Source organism: Gymnoscopelus microlampas, assembly GCF_963454915.1.
Source record: "Gymnoscopelus microlampas genome assembly, chromosome: 21".
Lineage (NCBI taxonomy): Eukaryota > Metazoa > Chordata > Actinopteri > Myctophiformes > Myctophidae > Gymnoscopelus > Gymnoscopelus microlampas.
Genome location: NC_139958.1, coordinates 21340694 through 21356693, shown reverse-complemented (window position 1 = coordinate 21356693; position 16000 = coordinate 21340694). Strand labels below are relative to the sequence as shown.

At 41.6% G+C, this 16000-nt stretch overlaps 1 protein-coding gene across 1 annotated transcript in view; it reads right to left on the bottom strand.

The window, feature by feature from the left end:
- pax8 (paired box 8) overlaps positions 1-12446 on the bottom strand; it is a gene marked incomplete at both ends in the record, with an annotated part of 13905 nt that extends 1459 nt beyond the window's left edge. The window contains 9 exons of the mRNA XM_084046307.1: positions 1761-1859; positions 3143-3382; positions 4263-4383; positions 5077-5255; positions 6547-6672; positions 6889-6965; positions 7404-7601; positions 8319-8484; positions 12425-12446. Of these exons, the coding sequence (XP_083902433.1) occupies positions 1761-1859; positions 3143-3382; positions 4263-4383; positions 5077-5255; positions 6547-6672; positions 6889-6965; positions 7404-7601; positions 8319-8484; positions 12425-12446 (1228 nt within the window). The remainder of the gene's footprint in view (positions 1-1760; positions 1860-3142; positions 3383-4262; positions 4384-5076; positions 5256-6546; positions 6673-6888; positions 6966-7403; positions 7602-8318; positions 8485-12424) is intronic.
- Positions 12447-16000: the final 3554 nt, after the last annotated feature.

Here is a 16000-nt window from a genome sequence, read left to right as displayed (position 1 = left end):
GGAAGTACTATGTGCAGGAGGTTATTTGCATGCAGATGCGAGGAGACTTAATCAATTGACTACACTTAGAAAAATATGTTTTTATTTTTAAATAAAAATCTTCTCTCTCACACTTATTCCTGTGTGCAGTTGATTACCCTTTCCTGTGCCAATGGTGGCACCTTTGCCTACCACTGCTTTGTTGTACTGTAAGTCAAATAGCTAAAATAACCAGCTTGCTGATCTGCTATTTTGCCGAACGTTCGCATATTTTCACGGAATGCTCACCTATTTTTGCCAAATGTTCGCCTATTATAAAATGCCCAGAATAGGGACGCTTAGCTCTGGTCCATGTCATCAGCAAATTCGCTAACGGTATGGACCAGAGCTAAGGGACGCGCTAGGGTTCATGTGGTTAAGACAATGCCATTGTCCAAGAGCTCTTTAGCGTTCCTAGGTTTGTTTGTCTGTACGCCAGCATCTGCTCAGTTTAAGCTCATAACTCAGTGACAGTTAGAGCAGCCTGTAAACCATTAATCTACGGTGCAGGTGGATGGCTGGGGGTGAAATCCCTCGGCCCAATGGTGCGTGGATGTGGCTAGCCGCCATGTCCTCTGTTCAGCACTTAGCTCCTCCTATCATCCGGCTTTCACTCCTTCAAAATGTCTTCCAACTCTCCTTTCCTCTCCATGCCACACTTCCTGTATTAGCTTTTCATGCTCAATCTTTATTTCTTCTTATTTTTTTATATTCCATATCCAATTGGTAATTATGTTGGCTGGATTGAATCCATGGGCTCTGCCTGCCTGACTCCCTCCTTCCTGTGAGTAATTGTGTATGAACGCTTCCTCACGGCGAGCCCACCAGAAAAATAATAAATCAGACCCTCTCATTTCGCGCTTCGAAGGACAGACTTCATATAAAAACGGCACACCGCACCCTACATACACAGTCATAGTGACACAGGCACACATGTAAATGCACACAGGTGCACACATGGGGCACATATACACACACCAAACTCCTCTCTTCATACCCAGACCCACTGTGCCACCCTTAACGCCCCCTCCTCCCCCAAACCAATACCCATCCCATGCCCCCACCTCCTTCTCATGGGCCCCCCGGTTCCCATGGCAATGTGTGGTCAGAGGGCTCTGCGTGGGGGTGCAGGCAGCTAGGCGGAACCCTCAGCCTGTTCCCTATACCCCCTGGGCCCAGGAGCGCGCACACACACACACACACACACACACACACACACACACACACACACACACACACACACACACACACACACACACACACACACACACACACACACACACACACACACACACACACACACACGTTTCGCCAGCATAGCCAGGCAACTCATTAACCCACTCAGTCTCCCTGTTAATCTGCAAGCCTCCCTCCCAGCCACCCTCCTTCTCTCTTTCGATTTCTTACTCTCTTCATCTCTTTAAATTCTTCCTCATTCCATTGTATACGGCTCTTTTATTTTAGGATTAGTTTTTTCCTGATGGACTTCATTCATTAATCTCTATTTAACGCAACACATTGTTCTATGTATTGTATGTCTGTGCATTATAAGAAGTTGTCAGTTGTCCACATGGAATATTCAATTTCATATTTCCTCAGGGGCAAAACAAAGTGGAATTATATTTGGGTGAAAACAAGCTAAGAAACTTAAACAGCATTTAAATAAGAATCAAGCATGTGCGTGTGCGTGCGTGTGTTTGTGTCTAAGCATATATACTTGTGCTTGTGTCAGTGTATTTTACCTGCTACCATGCCAGTGATTGCAGAGGAGGTGTAACTAGGCTGGCCAGAGGGGATGTGAGGTGGGTAGCCTGGCAGAGTGGAGCTCACCATGTCACGACCTAAAAACACACACACACACACACACACACACACACACACACACACACACACACACACACACACACACACACACACACACACACACACACACACACACACACACACACACACGTTCAACTTTGACATTTGCCAGTGAAGAAGTCAAGTCTGATTTTAAGTCTTCAAAATGACACTCAAAAACTATTGGATAGAAAATGTCAACATATCAAACCTTTAGTGTTAAAGCTGCAACCACTGCAGTTGTGTTAGTTATATTGTAATATATATTGTAATAATATTGTAACCAAGAATACGAAAGGAATGCTCGCACATGAACATAACAAAAGGAATGTTTTTTAACCGAAACATGTATCTCCACCTTTACACCTTTCTTTTGGTAGCAACCTTTTGTTTTCTTGATCATTTTGTTTGGCTTACAGACCTGACTGAAAGTGAAAACCCCCTTTTGGACAATTCAACAAGAGCACAAACGTTACTACCATACAGATTGGTCAAAATAAAGTTTTATTTATTTATGGATTGCAGCTTTAACCACTTAAACCCTATATACACTATATACATTGTACGAGGAATAACAACAATAGCTGATCTACAAACCCACAACTTCAACACATTTAAGCAAGATATGCTATTTTTGAGAAAGAAAAAATATATATGTTGCACGCCCAACATAGGGACGCCAGGTTGAAATTGATTAAAATAAGCTTTCAGAAATTCCCTTAAAGGACAACTTTGTTTTTTTTACAACCAAGGTATATATTTTAGCTTGTAATTAAAGTAAATAAAAGATGAGTGTTCTTTTTTTTTTCATTTACAGCTTTCTATAGTTTTAGCAATCTTCGCGATATGTGTTACAGTGGGCGGGGGCATTCTGTCCGGTGGCTAAATATGCCTTTTTTAAACAATAAAAAAGGTCCTGTGGTCTTTGATGGCCAGATGTGAGTTATTAGGGGCTAGAATAGCTACTGTAAATAATAATAAAGAAAACACCGGGTTATTGTGTAAAAAAATACATATTTAGCCACCGGACAGAATGCCCCCGCCCACTGTAAAAAAAGATCGCGAAAATTGCTAAAACTTTAGAAAGCAGTAAATTGAATTTTTTTAATACATCTTTCATTTACTTTAATTACAATCTAAAACATAAACTTTGGTTGTAAAAAAACAAAGTTGTCCTTTAAGAGCAAATACATAATGGTGATTCTGTGGACTGTGATGTTTTTATGAAAGTGAATGGAGGGGTGAATTAACATTAACAATAGCACATGGATGTTTCTATTACCTGCAATGAATGACTGGCTGCTGAACTGGCCATACACAGGTGCATGATGGGAGAATGAGTTGAAGGCATGAGGGAAATGGCTGGAGCCGTTGCAGGTGCTACTGACAGAAACAGGACTCTGTAATGCCTGCAACTCCGCAAAGGCCAAGTTGGAGGCAGCCATGTTTGGGGAGGGGCTTGTGCTGGTCACTTCCGGAGACATTTCCTGTTTCAGACAAAGTGGTAGGGGCTGTAGGTGGTCTGGGGGTGGCACAGGCAGTGGGTGGTGACACAAGGACGGGGGATGGAAAAGAAATGGGATAACTGATATGAATGAATGTAACTACAAACACAAAAGAACAAAAAAATGACTTGAGACTGAAATTAATAAAACAAAAATGAAGGGTGGTTCTACAGTATATGGTTATAGATTTGTTTCAGTGTGCTTTGAAGAAGCGGTTGAGGATAGACTAGACATACGTCCTCCACATCTGTAAAAACTGCATTTGGAGGATGCTGTGGGCATCTTGTGGTAATAAGGCTAATTAATTATACAACACAAGAGCATGCAGAACAAGCTGATGAAGCCTATGCAGTGTGTTGAACAAACAACAATTTTGATTGATTCTGATTCTGATTCTGATTCTGTTTCCTTGAAGCCACTAACATAATGACATAGATGTCTGGCTTAAAACAACATTTACGTAATGTTAATCTCCTGTCAATTTCCTGTCACTGTTGCAAAAACATTGTTCTATGCGGACATTGCTGATGAAACGACTCTGCACATTGGACTTGACCTTGGGGTCAAAAGGTAGCATTTAGCATTAACCAACACCAGCGTCCCTGTGTGGGCCAAGCAAGAGTTTTATTGCAGCATGTCTGTCTGTCTATCTATCTAACCATCCATCCTACCATCCTACCACCCACCTACTGTATCTACCTACCTATACCTATCTAATCTGGGGTGAACATTTTGCGAGAGTAGCTGGTATACAAGCTCATTGTGAGCTTATAGATCGTTTATTTTTGGCAAAGAGATTTGGTGAAGAAGGAAAAAAGGACCGGGCCTAGTGTAGAACACTGGGGGGGGGTATCCAGTCAATGAAGTATGCAGGATTTAAGTGGTTAAGAGTCTTACCGGCCACCATGGTGTAGCCCTGGTGTGCTGAGAGATTCCGACCAATGGCTGAGTTTGATGCTGACAGGCCAGTCTTGGTCTCTTCTAGGTTGCCGTTGATGAGGGATAGAGGGTACAAAGTCTGGGGACAATGCAAAGGGATTAGCTATTTGTAGATCAAGTGTGTGTGTGTGTGTGTGTGTGTGTGTGTGTGTGTGTGTGTGTGTGTGTGTGTGTGTGTGTGTGTGTGTGTGTGTGTGTGTGTGTGTGTGTGTGTGTGTGTGTGTGTGTGTGTGTGTGTGTGTGTGTGTGTGTGCGTGCGTGCGTGCGTGCGTGCGTGCGCGCGCGTGCGTGCGCGTGCGTGCGTGAGTGCAAATGGTGCACGTATATACAGTATAGAACAAGAAAACACTATTAAAGGACTGTACCCATTAACAAGCATATCATTCTCTGAGCTAAAGGCCTGATTGAAGCAAAAGTTGAGAGGGCCAGCTCTGATGCTGCAACTTTTGCCCACACCCGGAAGACGCAAGTTCATGGCTCGACCAATGGGCTCGATGCACTGGCTTGCTCATGGAGGTAGTTTGTGACCCAGGACGCTTAGAGGATGCTAATGCGCATGCTCTGTTGACATGGGTGGGGACTTTCTGTGCCCTCTCCAGTTCTTATATGGACCACCCTGAACGTTGGAATGTGACGCTAGAAGTGTAACCAGTGCGTTGACCCAGTAACGCCATGGAGTCCTGACCAAGCGTCAGTATTATATGAGTTGGGAGTGAGAATGTGTTGCAGTATTGTGAATCTACTCTTTCGCTGGTCTGTGTACTGGTCTTACTTGCTCTGTCTTGCTGCTGGAGGAGGCTGAGCTGAAAGACTCTGGGGGATAGTGGTGACGGTCAAAGCCACAGTCCAGGCGCTGGGGGGCAGAGGGGAAGTGATCCACTCTCAGCTGCTTCCTTGGTACGCCTCCGCTGCCCTGGGAGTCAACGCTGTGTCGACAACTCTCCTGATCACCTGGGAAGAGAAGGGGAGGCCGGGACAAGGAGGGATGTGGAAAGAGAGGAAGAGAAACCGAATTAAAGAGTGACATAGATTATTACATGAAAGATTAGATTGAAATTGCAAGTGAAATTGCAAGTAATTAGAAATTAGAAATAGTTCCATTTGTAAGTGTAAGTGTAAATCGCTGCTGACAGCACATGCTCTACATGGGTGTGCTTTAGAATCTTTTTTATTCTAAAGATATACCTGCGAGAGAACATCATGTGGTGAAATTGCAATATGGCCTATATTTGGAAACAACCTGTGACAATATAAAACCCATCAAGAATAGCAACGTTTTTAAATAATCAGCATTATTTTGCCTAGTCTCTGTTTTGTTTAAACCCGAGTGTGTGCAAGATCGCTTCACTCCTTAGTACTTGAGGACGACTCCCCTAGACCACTGGCTTTCAAAGTGGGCTCTGGGGACCCCCAGGGGTCCTTCAGGGGGTTCCAGTCGGTCCCCAACTAATTAATGATAATTAGGAACCAAAGTGGTCTGTAACTCTAAGAATGTACCAATGGAACCTTACAGGTCCATTTAAGCTGGGGGAGCCCAAAGGGACTGGGGTACCCTGTACGAAAGCCCCTTGTTGCGCACCTGTATACAATCATGATTTGTGCACCTGGATGCAATCATGAATGAGTCAGGGGGCACTTGGGAGCCCCCACCAGGAGGACGTAGAACCTTCGTCCTACTCCTCCCACTCAACATTCCCTGTTGACAGGTGCCACCCCAGCCTGTAGGAGGACGTGCAATGACCAATATCACCCTCCCCGCCCGGCTTCCCTCCCGCGAACACAGGCCAATTGTGTTTGCATAGATGCCCGACATAGCCGGATGCGCCACGGTGGATTCGAACCCATAACCTCTATGGTGGTGGGCAGGGACTTTACCACTGCGCCACCCGAGCGCCCGACTTGAGTGAAAAGTAGACAGAAGTTTCCTGATCCTCGACCAGACAAGAGCTGTTATTAATACCTAATGCATATCAAACTGGGAACTGAAATGAAAAAGGTTGAGAATAGCTGCCCTAGACAGTTTTCATTTCAAGGACCCCCATAACTCTGAGAGTGTATCCATTGGGTCCATTTGGTTCCATTTGTACACTCTCAGAGTTAAAGAACTGTAAGGGTCCATTTGGTACCCCCTCAAGGAACCCTGAGGGTCCCACTTTGAGAACCACTGCCCTAAACCATAAAAGATAACTGTCTGTCACTGTGTGTGTCTGTAATGATTCATTCAGTGTTCATCTATACTTACTATCATCAAGGCTCCTCTTGCCATCAGCGTTGGCCTGTGGGATACCCAGCAGCCCACTAATGGAGTAAGTAGAGCCTAATGAGTCTGACTGTGGTGATTCTGGAGGGGTCACTGCTGAACTGGGGACTTAAGAGGGAGAAAGAGACATACAGAAAAGAGGGTAAATATCACCATTATTATACCAATGTTTGTTGTAGCCTCATGGGCATGGGCTCATGCCTAATCTTGTGAAATATTGAGTATACTTGATCTCTGAGCTTAATCCCTCATCACATGACTACAATGTGTTGATGTATGTTATGATATAGATGGATGTGTGTGTTGGGGTGGAGTGAGACTTACTGAGCGTGTGTCCTGGACTTAGGCCTTTGCTGTCCATCGGTAAATTGAATGGCTGCTGGACCTTCGTTCGAATGATTCTGGATCCAAATAAAACAATTAAAGTGTAATGTTCAGTAGGGGAGATTGCTATATGCAAAACAATTGGTTAGTATGGTCCTCCACTTCATAAGAATTCAACTCCATCCAGCATTATGAGACTGCTGAACCACAGAGACACATGTACAGTATACATTTCATATTATTTTATTCGCTAAAACTATCTTGGAGATTACACTTTATTGCTCTGACAGTCAGTTGTACATACTTTTGTCCCATATTTTAGAAAATTACAATCTCGCTTTGAACCCCAATGTTACTGCATCTGCCGCACAGTAAAATCCTTCAGTGTTAATCTACCCATTTCTAATTCTTTCTGAGCATACACAAACAAATGAAACGCTGAGGATTATACTGTGCAAGCTGCATCTGGAGGATTCTATTGTGCAAGTTTCATGGGGTGGGATTATCTTTGTTACCTGTTGATGGAGCTGACACTCGGTACAGTGTCACTGTCACAGACTCCTTCTGCCAGCAATCGATCTCTAATCTCCCAGGCGAACATGGTGGGGTTCTGCCTCTTGTACTCTGCTATCTTTTCCACCACCTTTGGGGTGGCCACCTTGGGCTTGGAGCCCCCGATCACACCAGGCTTGATGCTGCCTGTCTCATAGTAGCTGTGGGGATGAATGCAAGGTAGGAAGGGGTTCAGTGAGTTTGCCAACAAATTCAAAGATTGCCATTGTACATCTCTGCAAACCACGGATACATTGAATATCGACATTTCAAGGCAGGCATGCCATCAGAAGTGGACTTGAGCCCCATGAGGTGTGCCAGAGCAACGCGCCAGCCGAGCGAGTATACCCATGTCGAGCGATTGCCTGTGCCGAGCGGCGTAATAGCTGCTCTGTCAACTCTGTGGCGTTCAAGTTGCATACCGCCAGGATGGGACAATATGATCTACTTCGATGCTTGACTAGGAAATCTAGGATTGTCTCGACATGGGCCGAAAGTCTGAGCTTCCCATGTTGCAGAAACACGGGCTCAGTGCTGTTCGAGTTGCATACATTTGCATACCGGCAGAGTATTGTAAAATCATCACGTCCTCGTCAACATCTGACGTGATGGGTATCCCATCGGGTCAGAAGTCTGACGCATGGTCTGACGCATTGGTCAAATCCGTGCCTGTTGTCCTAAAAATTCCCTTCAGTGTGCAAAGAATGTACTGGAAGGCCATAAGTAGTATCCTATGCACGGTAAAATCTCTCTCAGTGTTAATAACACTGAGAGAGTGTGGAAAAATACGGGTAAATGTTTACACTCTCAAGGGTTAAATTAACACTGAGAGTTTTGCTGTGTACGAGTAAGTTACGAAAGGTGCGTGTTGTCCTTACCGTCCCAGGATCTTGCTGACACAGCCGTGACTGACTCGGAGCTGACGAGAGATGTCACAGGGCCGAACGCCCTGGTGGGCCATGTCCACGATGCGCTGCCGGATCACCTCCGGAAGTGGTCGTCCATTCACAAACATTCCACCTAGTTGGTTAAGACCCCCATGACCTGGGGGAGATAGGGGGATGAACACACATAAATGTCATGGAACCTGAGCCCCTGCCCCTGCATCTACCACACACGCACGCGCGCACACACACACACACACACACACACACACACACACACACACACACACACACACACACACACACACACACACACACACACACACACACACACGCACGCCTACACGCACACATGTGCATGTTGGCAGTTGGTTAGCATGCACAGAACCCACACAGATGTGCATGCACGCATACACATATGCAACATTCACACCCCCCCCCCACTCACCCATGCACATGTGCAGGAACACGCACGTACGTACACACGTACGCACACGTGTGCGCATTTCTCTCTTTCTCACTTTCTCTCTCAGACACACACACACACACACACACACACACACACACACACACACACACACACACACACACACACACACACACACACACACACACACACACACACACACACACACACACACACACACACACACAAACACACACACTTAAACGGTTTATTATCCATGTGATAAATATAACTTTTGCTTACTGATTAACAGTTGATGTTGTAGCACTGATAGGACAAAATAAATTGAAATTAATATTTATGCTACAAAGTATATAACTATATCAAGTCATTGAGGAATATGAAACATTTTGTAACAATAAACCAGTTTGAATCTTCCACAAGAATCTGCATTAAGAATATCCAGTATGAAGAACATTCACAACCTATAATTATGTCCTTAAATTTGATTACCTGTGTACCCCATACTGATACCACCTCTAAGAATTAAATGAATATAGTTTTATAAAAAAGAAACTGTAAGTAAATAAGAAAATTACGTCGAGACATAGGCAAAGGCTAAAAGTAACACGAATAACCTGAAAGTCGATCTACAATCGCAACGACCAGTAAGAAGAAAAATGTCATGTTTTTCATACAGTAAAACGTGTTATTGTATCCATTCATAACGCTCAGAGTTACATCTGGTTACATTCAGAGTTAAGATGTTATCGGCTATAAGTATTTTTTGTTTAAAACAGAGATAAAAGTAGGCAACTGACCAAATAAGTGGGATCTAGCTAGAATTTTGACAGCCTTTGGTGTAGACAGGTCAGAGCAACTCCTCCACATCCTTGGATGGATGCCCCCCTCAGTCCTGGGACTGTCCTATTGAACACAGAGGGTTTCCTCGCATGAGAGTTCATCATTGTTTGTCTGGGTCCAAGCTTTAAAATACGGTTGATAATTACGCTTTAGCATTTGAATGGTCAGCGGCATGAAGCAGAGCAATATGTTAGTCCTTGGCTATATTGTTCATTTGTGCACAAGATGTTTTGAAAGGGAAAAAGATGCAGATGAAGTCATATTTATTCAGTAGATAGGCCTAGTATTATAGCCCAGTGGTTCCCAAACATTTTAGCTCAAGACCCAAAAGAGAAATAAGATGTCTGCTGGGACCCAAACTAGAGAAAATAGCAAATCTACAAGCTCACAACGCATCGCTTCCTTGCCCGTTGAGCTTGTAGATCTGCTATTTTCACTACTTCTTTAAAGTGTTTTTAATGGAATTTCTTTAGAATTTATTTTTAAATGTATGAAGTTCTTTTGAAAAATATTTGATTTTATGTATTTTTTCTGAAAATGTATTTGTTTATATAATCTTTTTAAATCGTTTTTAAAAAAGGGGATATTTACTCGTGACCAATAAAAACTTGGGACCCAAATGGGTCCCAACCATAGGTCCCAACTCAGTGTTTGCCCAAACACTGTTTGGGAAACAAAAGTGGGAAGTGTGGGCTAGCCCATGGGCTACAGCTGCGAGCCTGCGACCAGGTCGTCGCATCTTGTCATTGGCCGCCTGTACCTCTTCTGACTATATGGACCGCATCAGTGACTCTGTAAGAAGAATACCATTGCTTTTAATTTAACCTTTTGAGTCCCTCGCTTCCCCCTCGCTCCTTTCTTTAGCCCTTATTTCCCAGCTTTCATTTCCACATCAAACGGCAGCCGGTCCGAGCCGGGCCGGGCCAGGCTGGGAGGGGGGAGGGGGGGTGCACCCAGCGCTATTAACGCTGCTAGCGGAGTGTGTCAAAAAATCTCCCCGCCAAGCTTCATCAACCTGCAGGATATTAAAGTGGAGTCAAAGCCCAGGGGAATAACGCACGCACACGTGCACTATGTACGCGCGCGCGTAAAAAAGGCAGCTCAAGAGCGCAAACACGCACGCATACACACAAGCAGAGAGAGAGAGAGAGAGAGAGAGAGAGAGAGAGAGAGAGAGAGAGAGAGAGAGAGAGAGAGAGAGAGAGAGAGAGAGAGAGAGAGAGAGAGAGAGAGAATAAAAAACAACCAGACTAATTGTTTTCTAGCCTGCTTTTAGAAGTCTGTTCATTCATAAACAGATCAAATAGGGAAACGGGTTTCCTGATTCGTTAAAAAATAATCTAGTATCCCGAATTAAAACTGTGCTGTTGATATTGCTTTGAAATAAAAATAACTAAAGGCCTTTCCCTTCAACTCAGTAAAAATGTGCTATATTGTTCTTCTTGGTTTCACCCAAGTTTTTTTTTTTTTTAAGTTTGGCTTGTTGATGAGCTTGTCGTGAGCAGCCCCCATGTCTTATGGCATTAGGCCTATACCTCACAATAATGGCAATAGCACAAAAAAAACAATTAATTTTAATATCTTCTCTCAAATTTGGGCCTATATAGCCGATACCATTCTTGTTGCTTTTCTTTCAGTAAAACGTGGTTGTCCATTTATTAGCTACATATAGCCAGTGGATAGTGTCAGTGTGTAGGTAGGCCTACTAGATAGGCTAAGCGTCCATATGAACACACTCAGAGAAAATGACGAGGCTGAGGTGTCGTGGTGGAGTCATAATTTATGCTGCCGGGTTGACGGTATGAAACATAAACAAGCCCCCCCACCACCAACCACCACTCCATCACTGATGCAATTGAAGCGCTAATGACCACTGATGACCCCAACATTTATCTGACAGTCAAAGCAATTAACTTCAAAATACACAACGGATGTACCCTGGCTACAAGTTATGCTGTGGCAAAAGTGCAGATTTTGATTAAAAAATATCATACTAACAAAAGTACACAAAATATATCTATACTAATGCTATTTTATTGTAGGCCTATGAGATAGTGTTTTACATTTAGGCAAATATTTCCATTTTGATGGACCTGAGGTCAGTGCATATTTTTACATTACATATTTATTTATTTTTCTCGAGCTAATGGGGAAGAGATAAATTAAAAATTAGAATAGACTGCCTGCATTTTATAATAGTGTTTTCTAACAGACGCTTTTATATAAAAGGTTTATATGAGTTTTATAACTGCTAGCAATATAAATCATTCACATAGCTCAATGAAAACGTAGGATTATTACAGACAACGCCTTGCTTGTTGACTAAAGTTGGCAATTTAAAAAAGGAAACCAATTTGTTGGCTCACGATGTCCGATTTCAATGATTAGCCTATGACTAATTTAGTCTAATTTAGTCCGCTGTCCGCTTATGTTTCAACAGGCCAGAGAAGAGTATAGCCCAGGGGTCTTCAACGTTTTTCAGACCAAGGAGTCCCTTAGCTGAGAGACAGATGAAGCAGGGACCCCCCACTACATATTGTATAAAATTGTGTTGCAGATTACACTTTTTCATAGATTTCACATACGTTGGATTCATGTTAATGTAAATATTTTGTAGACATTTAACCACTTAAACCGTCAATACTTATAGTTAACTTTCACTCTGTACTTGGTCTGATGTCCCCCCCCCCCCCCATCAAAAAAAGAAAATCCTATCAAACAAAGATTTGGCGGCCCCCCTGTAGTAACTCTGATGACCCCCTGTGGGTCGCGGACTCCCTGTTGAAGACCCCTGGTATATAGGCTACATGATCAGTTATTGTTTACTTACCTCGTCCCGTATAACTGGACATGGTCCTTGGTCTCCTGGCCAAATGTAATGCTGTCCAAGTTTGTCCAACTTAACAAGGCGTTTTTAGTCCACGTGTTGCCTTTTCTGGCATGAGTGTATTCCTGAGAGCACCACCACTTCAAATTACTGCAAAAGTATATATTGTTGTTACATTGTTAATTGAGATAGGTATTGAGATAGATCGATTGATAAATTGATAGCCTATTGTAGCCTATATGCTTCGCGTTTGATGTATGTTGTGTGCCTATACTTGCACAGCTATCCTCAGACTTGAGGAAGTCTAGACAGAAAATAATTAAATAAGATTAATAAGAACCTGTGGCCTCTTCACACCTCTGTATCTGTCTCATGTATTAGTCTATATAGCAACATGTCATATATTATTCAACGTATTTGTAAAGGTATCTCAACCTGTAATTTTAGATAGCATGTTTGTCTGGTCAGTGGATTCTGTGTTTCATCTTGGACTGTTAAAACAAAATATATAGCCTACTATACTATTTGACTAAATTAAATACTTAATCTGCCACTATTCACTGCATGATGTTATACTGGAATCGAGAAAGTACTTGAATTGAAAACTACAAGATAGATAGATAGATAGATGGATAAATATAGATAGATAGATAGGTAGATAGATAGATAGATAGATAGATAGATAGATAGATAGATAGATTACTTTACTTTACAAAGAGGCAGATCAATCACTGACTGACTGCAGTTATCAGCTTACATGTGTCAACTCACAGATATTGCCAAACAGTTGCTAACACTGAAATAATAAACTATTTCCATTTAACATTTGTTTGTAAACTGTGGTCAAGATTTAGTTTTTTAGGTCCATGGAGTAATACATTTGGATCAATGAATACAACTTTAAATCAATTAATTAATTGGCACTATTATCTAAGCGTCTTATTAAGACATCAAGTGACTGCACACTGTCCTGTCAAAGATTTGCTGAATTTGCAAGATTAGATATTAAACATTATGTCTTGTTTGGCGTTAACGTCTGTCTGACATCGTTCCCCATATGTAAAGTTACAGTGTTCAATATAGCTTGATTAAAAGTCCAAGACCAGGGGCATATACATAAAAAGGAAAGACCAAATCCCACAAACAAGACATTACTCCCGAATAGGTATATGATATGAACCACCCACTGAACACTGTTTTTCTTCAAACATTTCTGGGGTTTAGTCTGTTGATTTCGTTAAATTATCAGCAAATTGATGTGATTTGTAATATGAAAACAAACACAGTGCTTAACCATAACATAGCACGGAATAAGGATAAATAGTGCTTTAATAATAAGATGGCCTAAACGGTCTATTGTCTACTCTAGACTGGCCTCAACTCAACTTTTACAGACTTTGGTCTGGTTAAGATATAAAAAATGTAGCTCTAATCAATGTAACTCAGATTTCATATATTGTTAAATATTCAAACATTTTTGTAAATATTAAATCATTACAAATAGTAACGTGTACAATTAACTTTAATTTTAAATGTCACTTGTTGGAATTTTCTGACAATTAGACTGAGTGTAACTTTGCATCAGTTTACAATTTTAAATCATACCTACCTTTAGCCTACCTTTAGAGATATTGTCTTGAAATAAAAAGTTATCGGAATAATCGGGGCTTACGGGACTAGAGTTTTTTTTTCAATTAATAATAATAATAATAATTTAGAACTCGTAAATGAGTAGGCTTTACGAGTCCGCTAGTTAAGATAATACTGTCTGTAGCCTACAATAGCTTACACTCTGAAATTACACACTCAACTAAACAGCTCAATGAAATTCTATAATCAATGCAACAGTTACCAGAAGCAACTTTCACTTGGCCTATTAATGATACAGTCCTTTTGGCTTTGTTGTTATAGCTTCTGAAAAGTTGTCCCTCAATGATGCCGACCTACCTGTTTTAAAAGTTAGAAGTGTAGTGCATACATATACGGAATATTGTTCTGTTTTGTCTTCATTTTTGCTGTTATTTCAAGTGAGCATGTGCTATCAAATGATATAGGCCGACTGATTGCTTCTCATATATTTTGACATTCCTTCATGTGGAATATTTCTCAAAGGCCTATAGCCTAATCTCCAAGCCACGCAATGCTTTGGAATAGGAACATAAAGAAAAATCGGATTCTAAAAGTCAATTGTCAGTCTCAAGTTAGTTTCAATGCCACGTGTTTAATTAGACTATCCTGTTCAATATTAGGCAACTCATCATCTGTAGCCTAAACTAACTATCCCAAGAAAACTTGCAAGACGTTTACATTATAGGATATTGTATTTTAGTTTGGACCAAATTTCACCTTTTCCTCAGCAAAAGAATACGGTGAATCAATGTGACTGACTGGTATTGTTTTAATCTGGAAACAACTCAGTCTAATGAATATATATATATTTAATATCCCCATATGCTCTGCCAGCTTATTTCAAAGCAAAAACAATTTACATTGACCAACGTGTTACTGGTATTATAGGCCTATTGTCTCATACGTGTGCAGAATGACCTTCGGTTTTAGCCTATACTCTTTCTTTGCTGTCAGATTTTTAGAAATCACTAAATTGAAATTTGAAATAACGGGAGTCGATCGCAGTGCTCTTGCAATTTCGCTCGCAATGCATGAACAGATTCCCCGTTTAGTTTCTAACTAAATCGTACACATTTCTCATGCTATACACGCAGATCTTAAAAAATAAATAAAAATACAACAACACTAAATATGCTATTATATATTGGGGATAAAAATACCTTTGCTGTGTATCAACATTTCCTGGAAAACATTTTTTTTTACAAATAATAATAAATAAAAATACAACAACAAATAGGCTATTATATATTGGGCATAAAAAATACCTTTGCTGTGAAGCTAAATTTCCGAAGCAGGTCCTCTATAGTATTATCCAAATAGAGTGAAGTTGGAGATCTGATATAATCGCCTGGATTGCCGTGCAGGTCCAAGACGATCGAGGTGTTTTCAACACAAGCCTAAAGAGGAGACGGAGTCAGTCTATAGGAGCCGCTGCCAATACCCTGCGAGGTTTTATTGAACTGAAGCACAGGCTGGAGAGACCGGAGGACGACGCGCCAAGACGATTGGACGAGATTTTCGGAGGAGGGCGGGAGGAGGGCGCGGGAAACGAAACGAGGGATGAGATACGGCGTTGCCAGATTCTGCGAGAGAAATAAGCAACCAGGTCTATGAAAACAAGCCCAAAATAACCGAATGTAGGCCACTGGAGCACTTTAAACCCTATATGCATCAGCTATTTGATGTGCTGGCACAACACATTTTCAGATGGGGGTTAGGGGACAAATACATTAATTTGGGGGTCCATGACATGAAAATATTTGAGAACCTCTGGTTTAAATAAACAAGCCCAAATAAACAACTACACTTTAGAAACAAGCCCCCAAAACTGCAACCCGCAACTTCACTGTACATATCTTTCTTTCAAATGATGTTTTTTGCATATTATTGTATATTGTTGTTTGTCTTAAAAATGTCTTCTCGATTAATTCAAAACATGACAGGACCTTA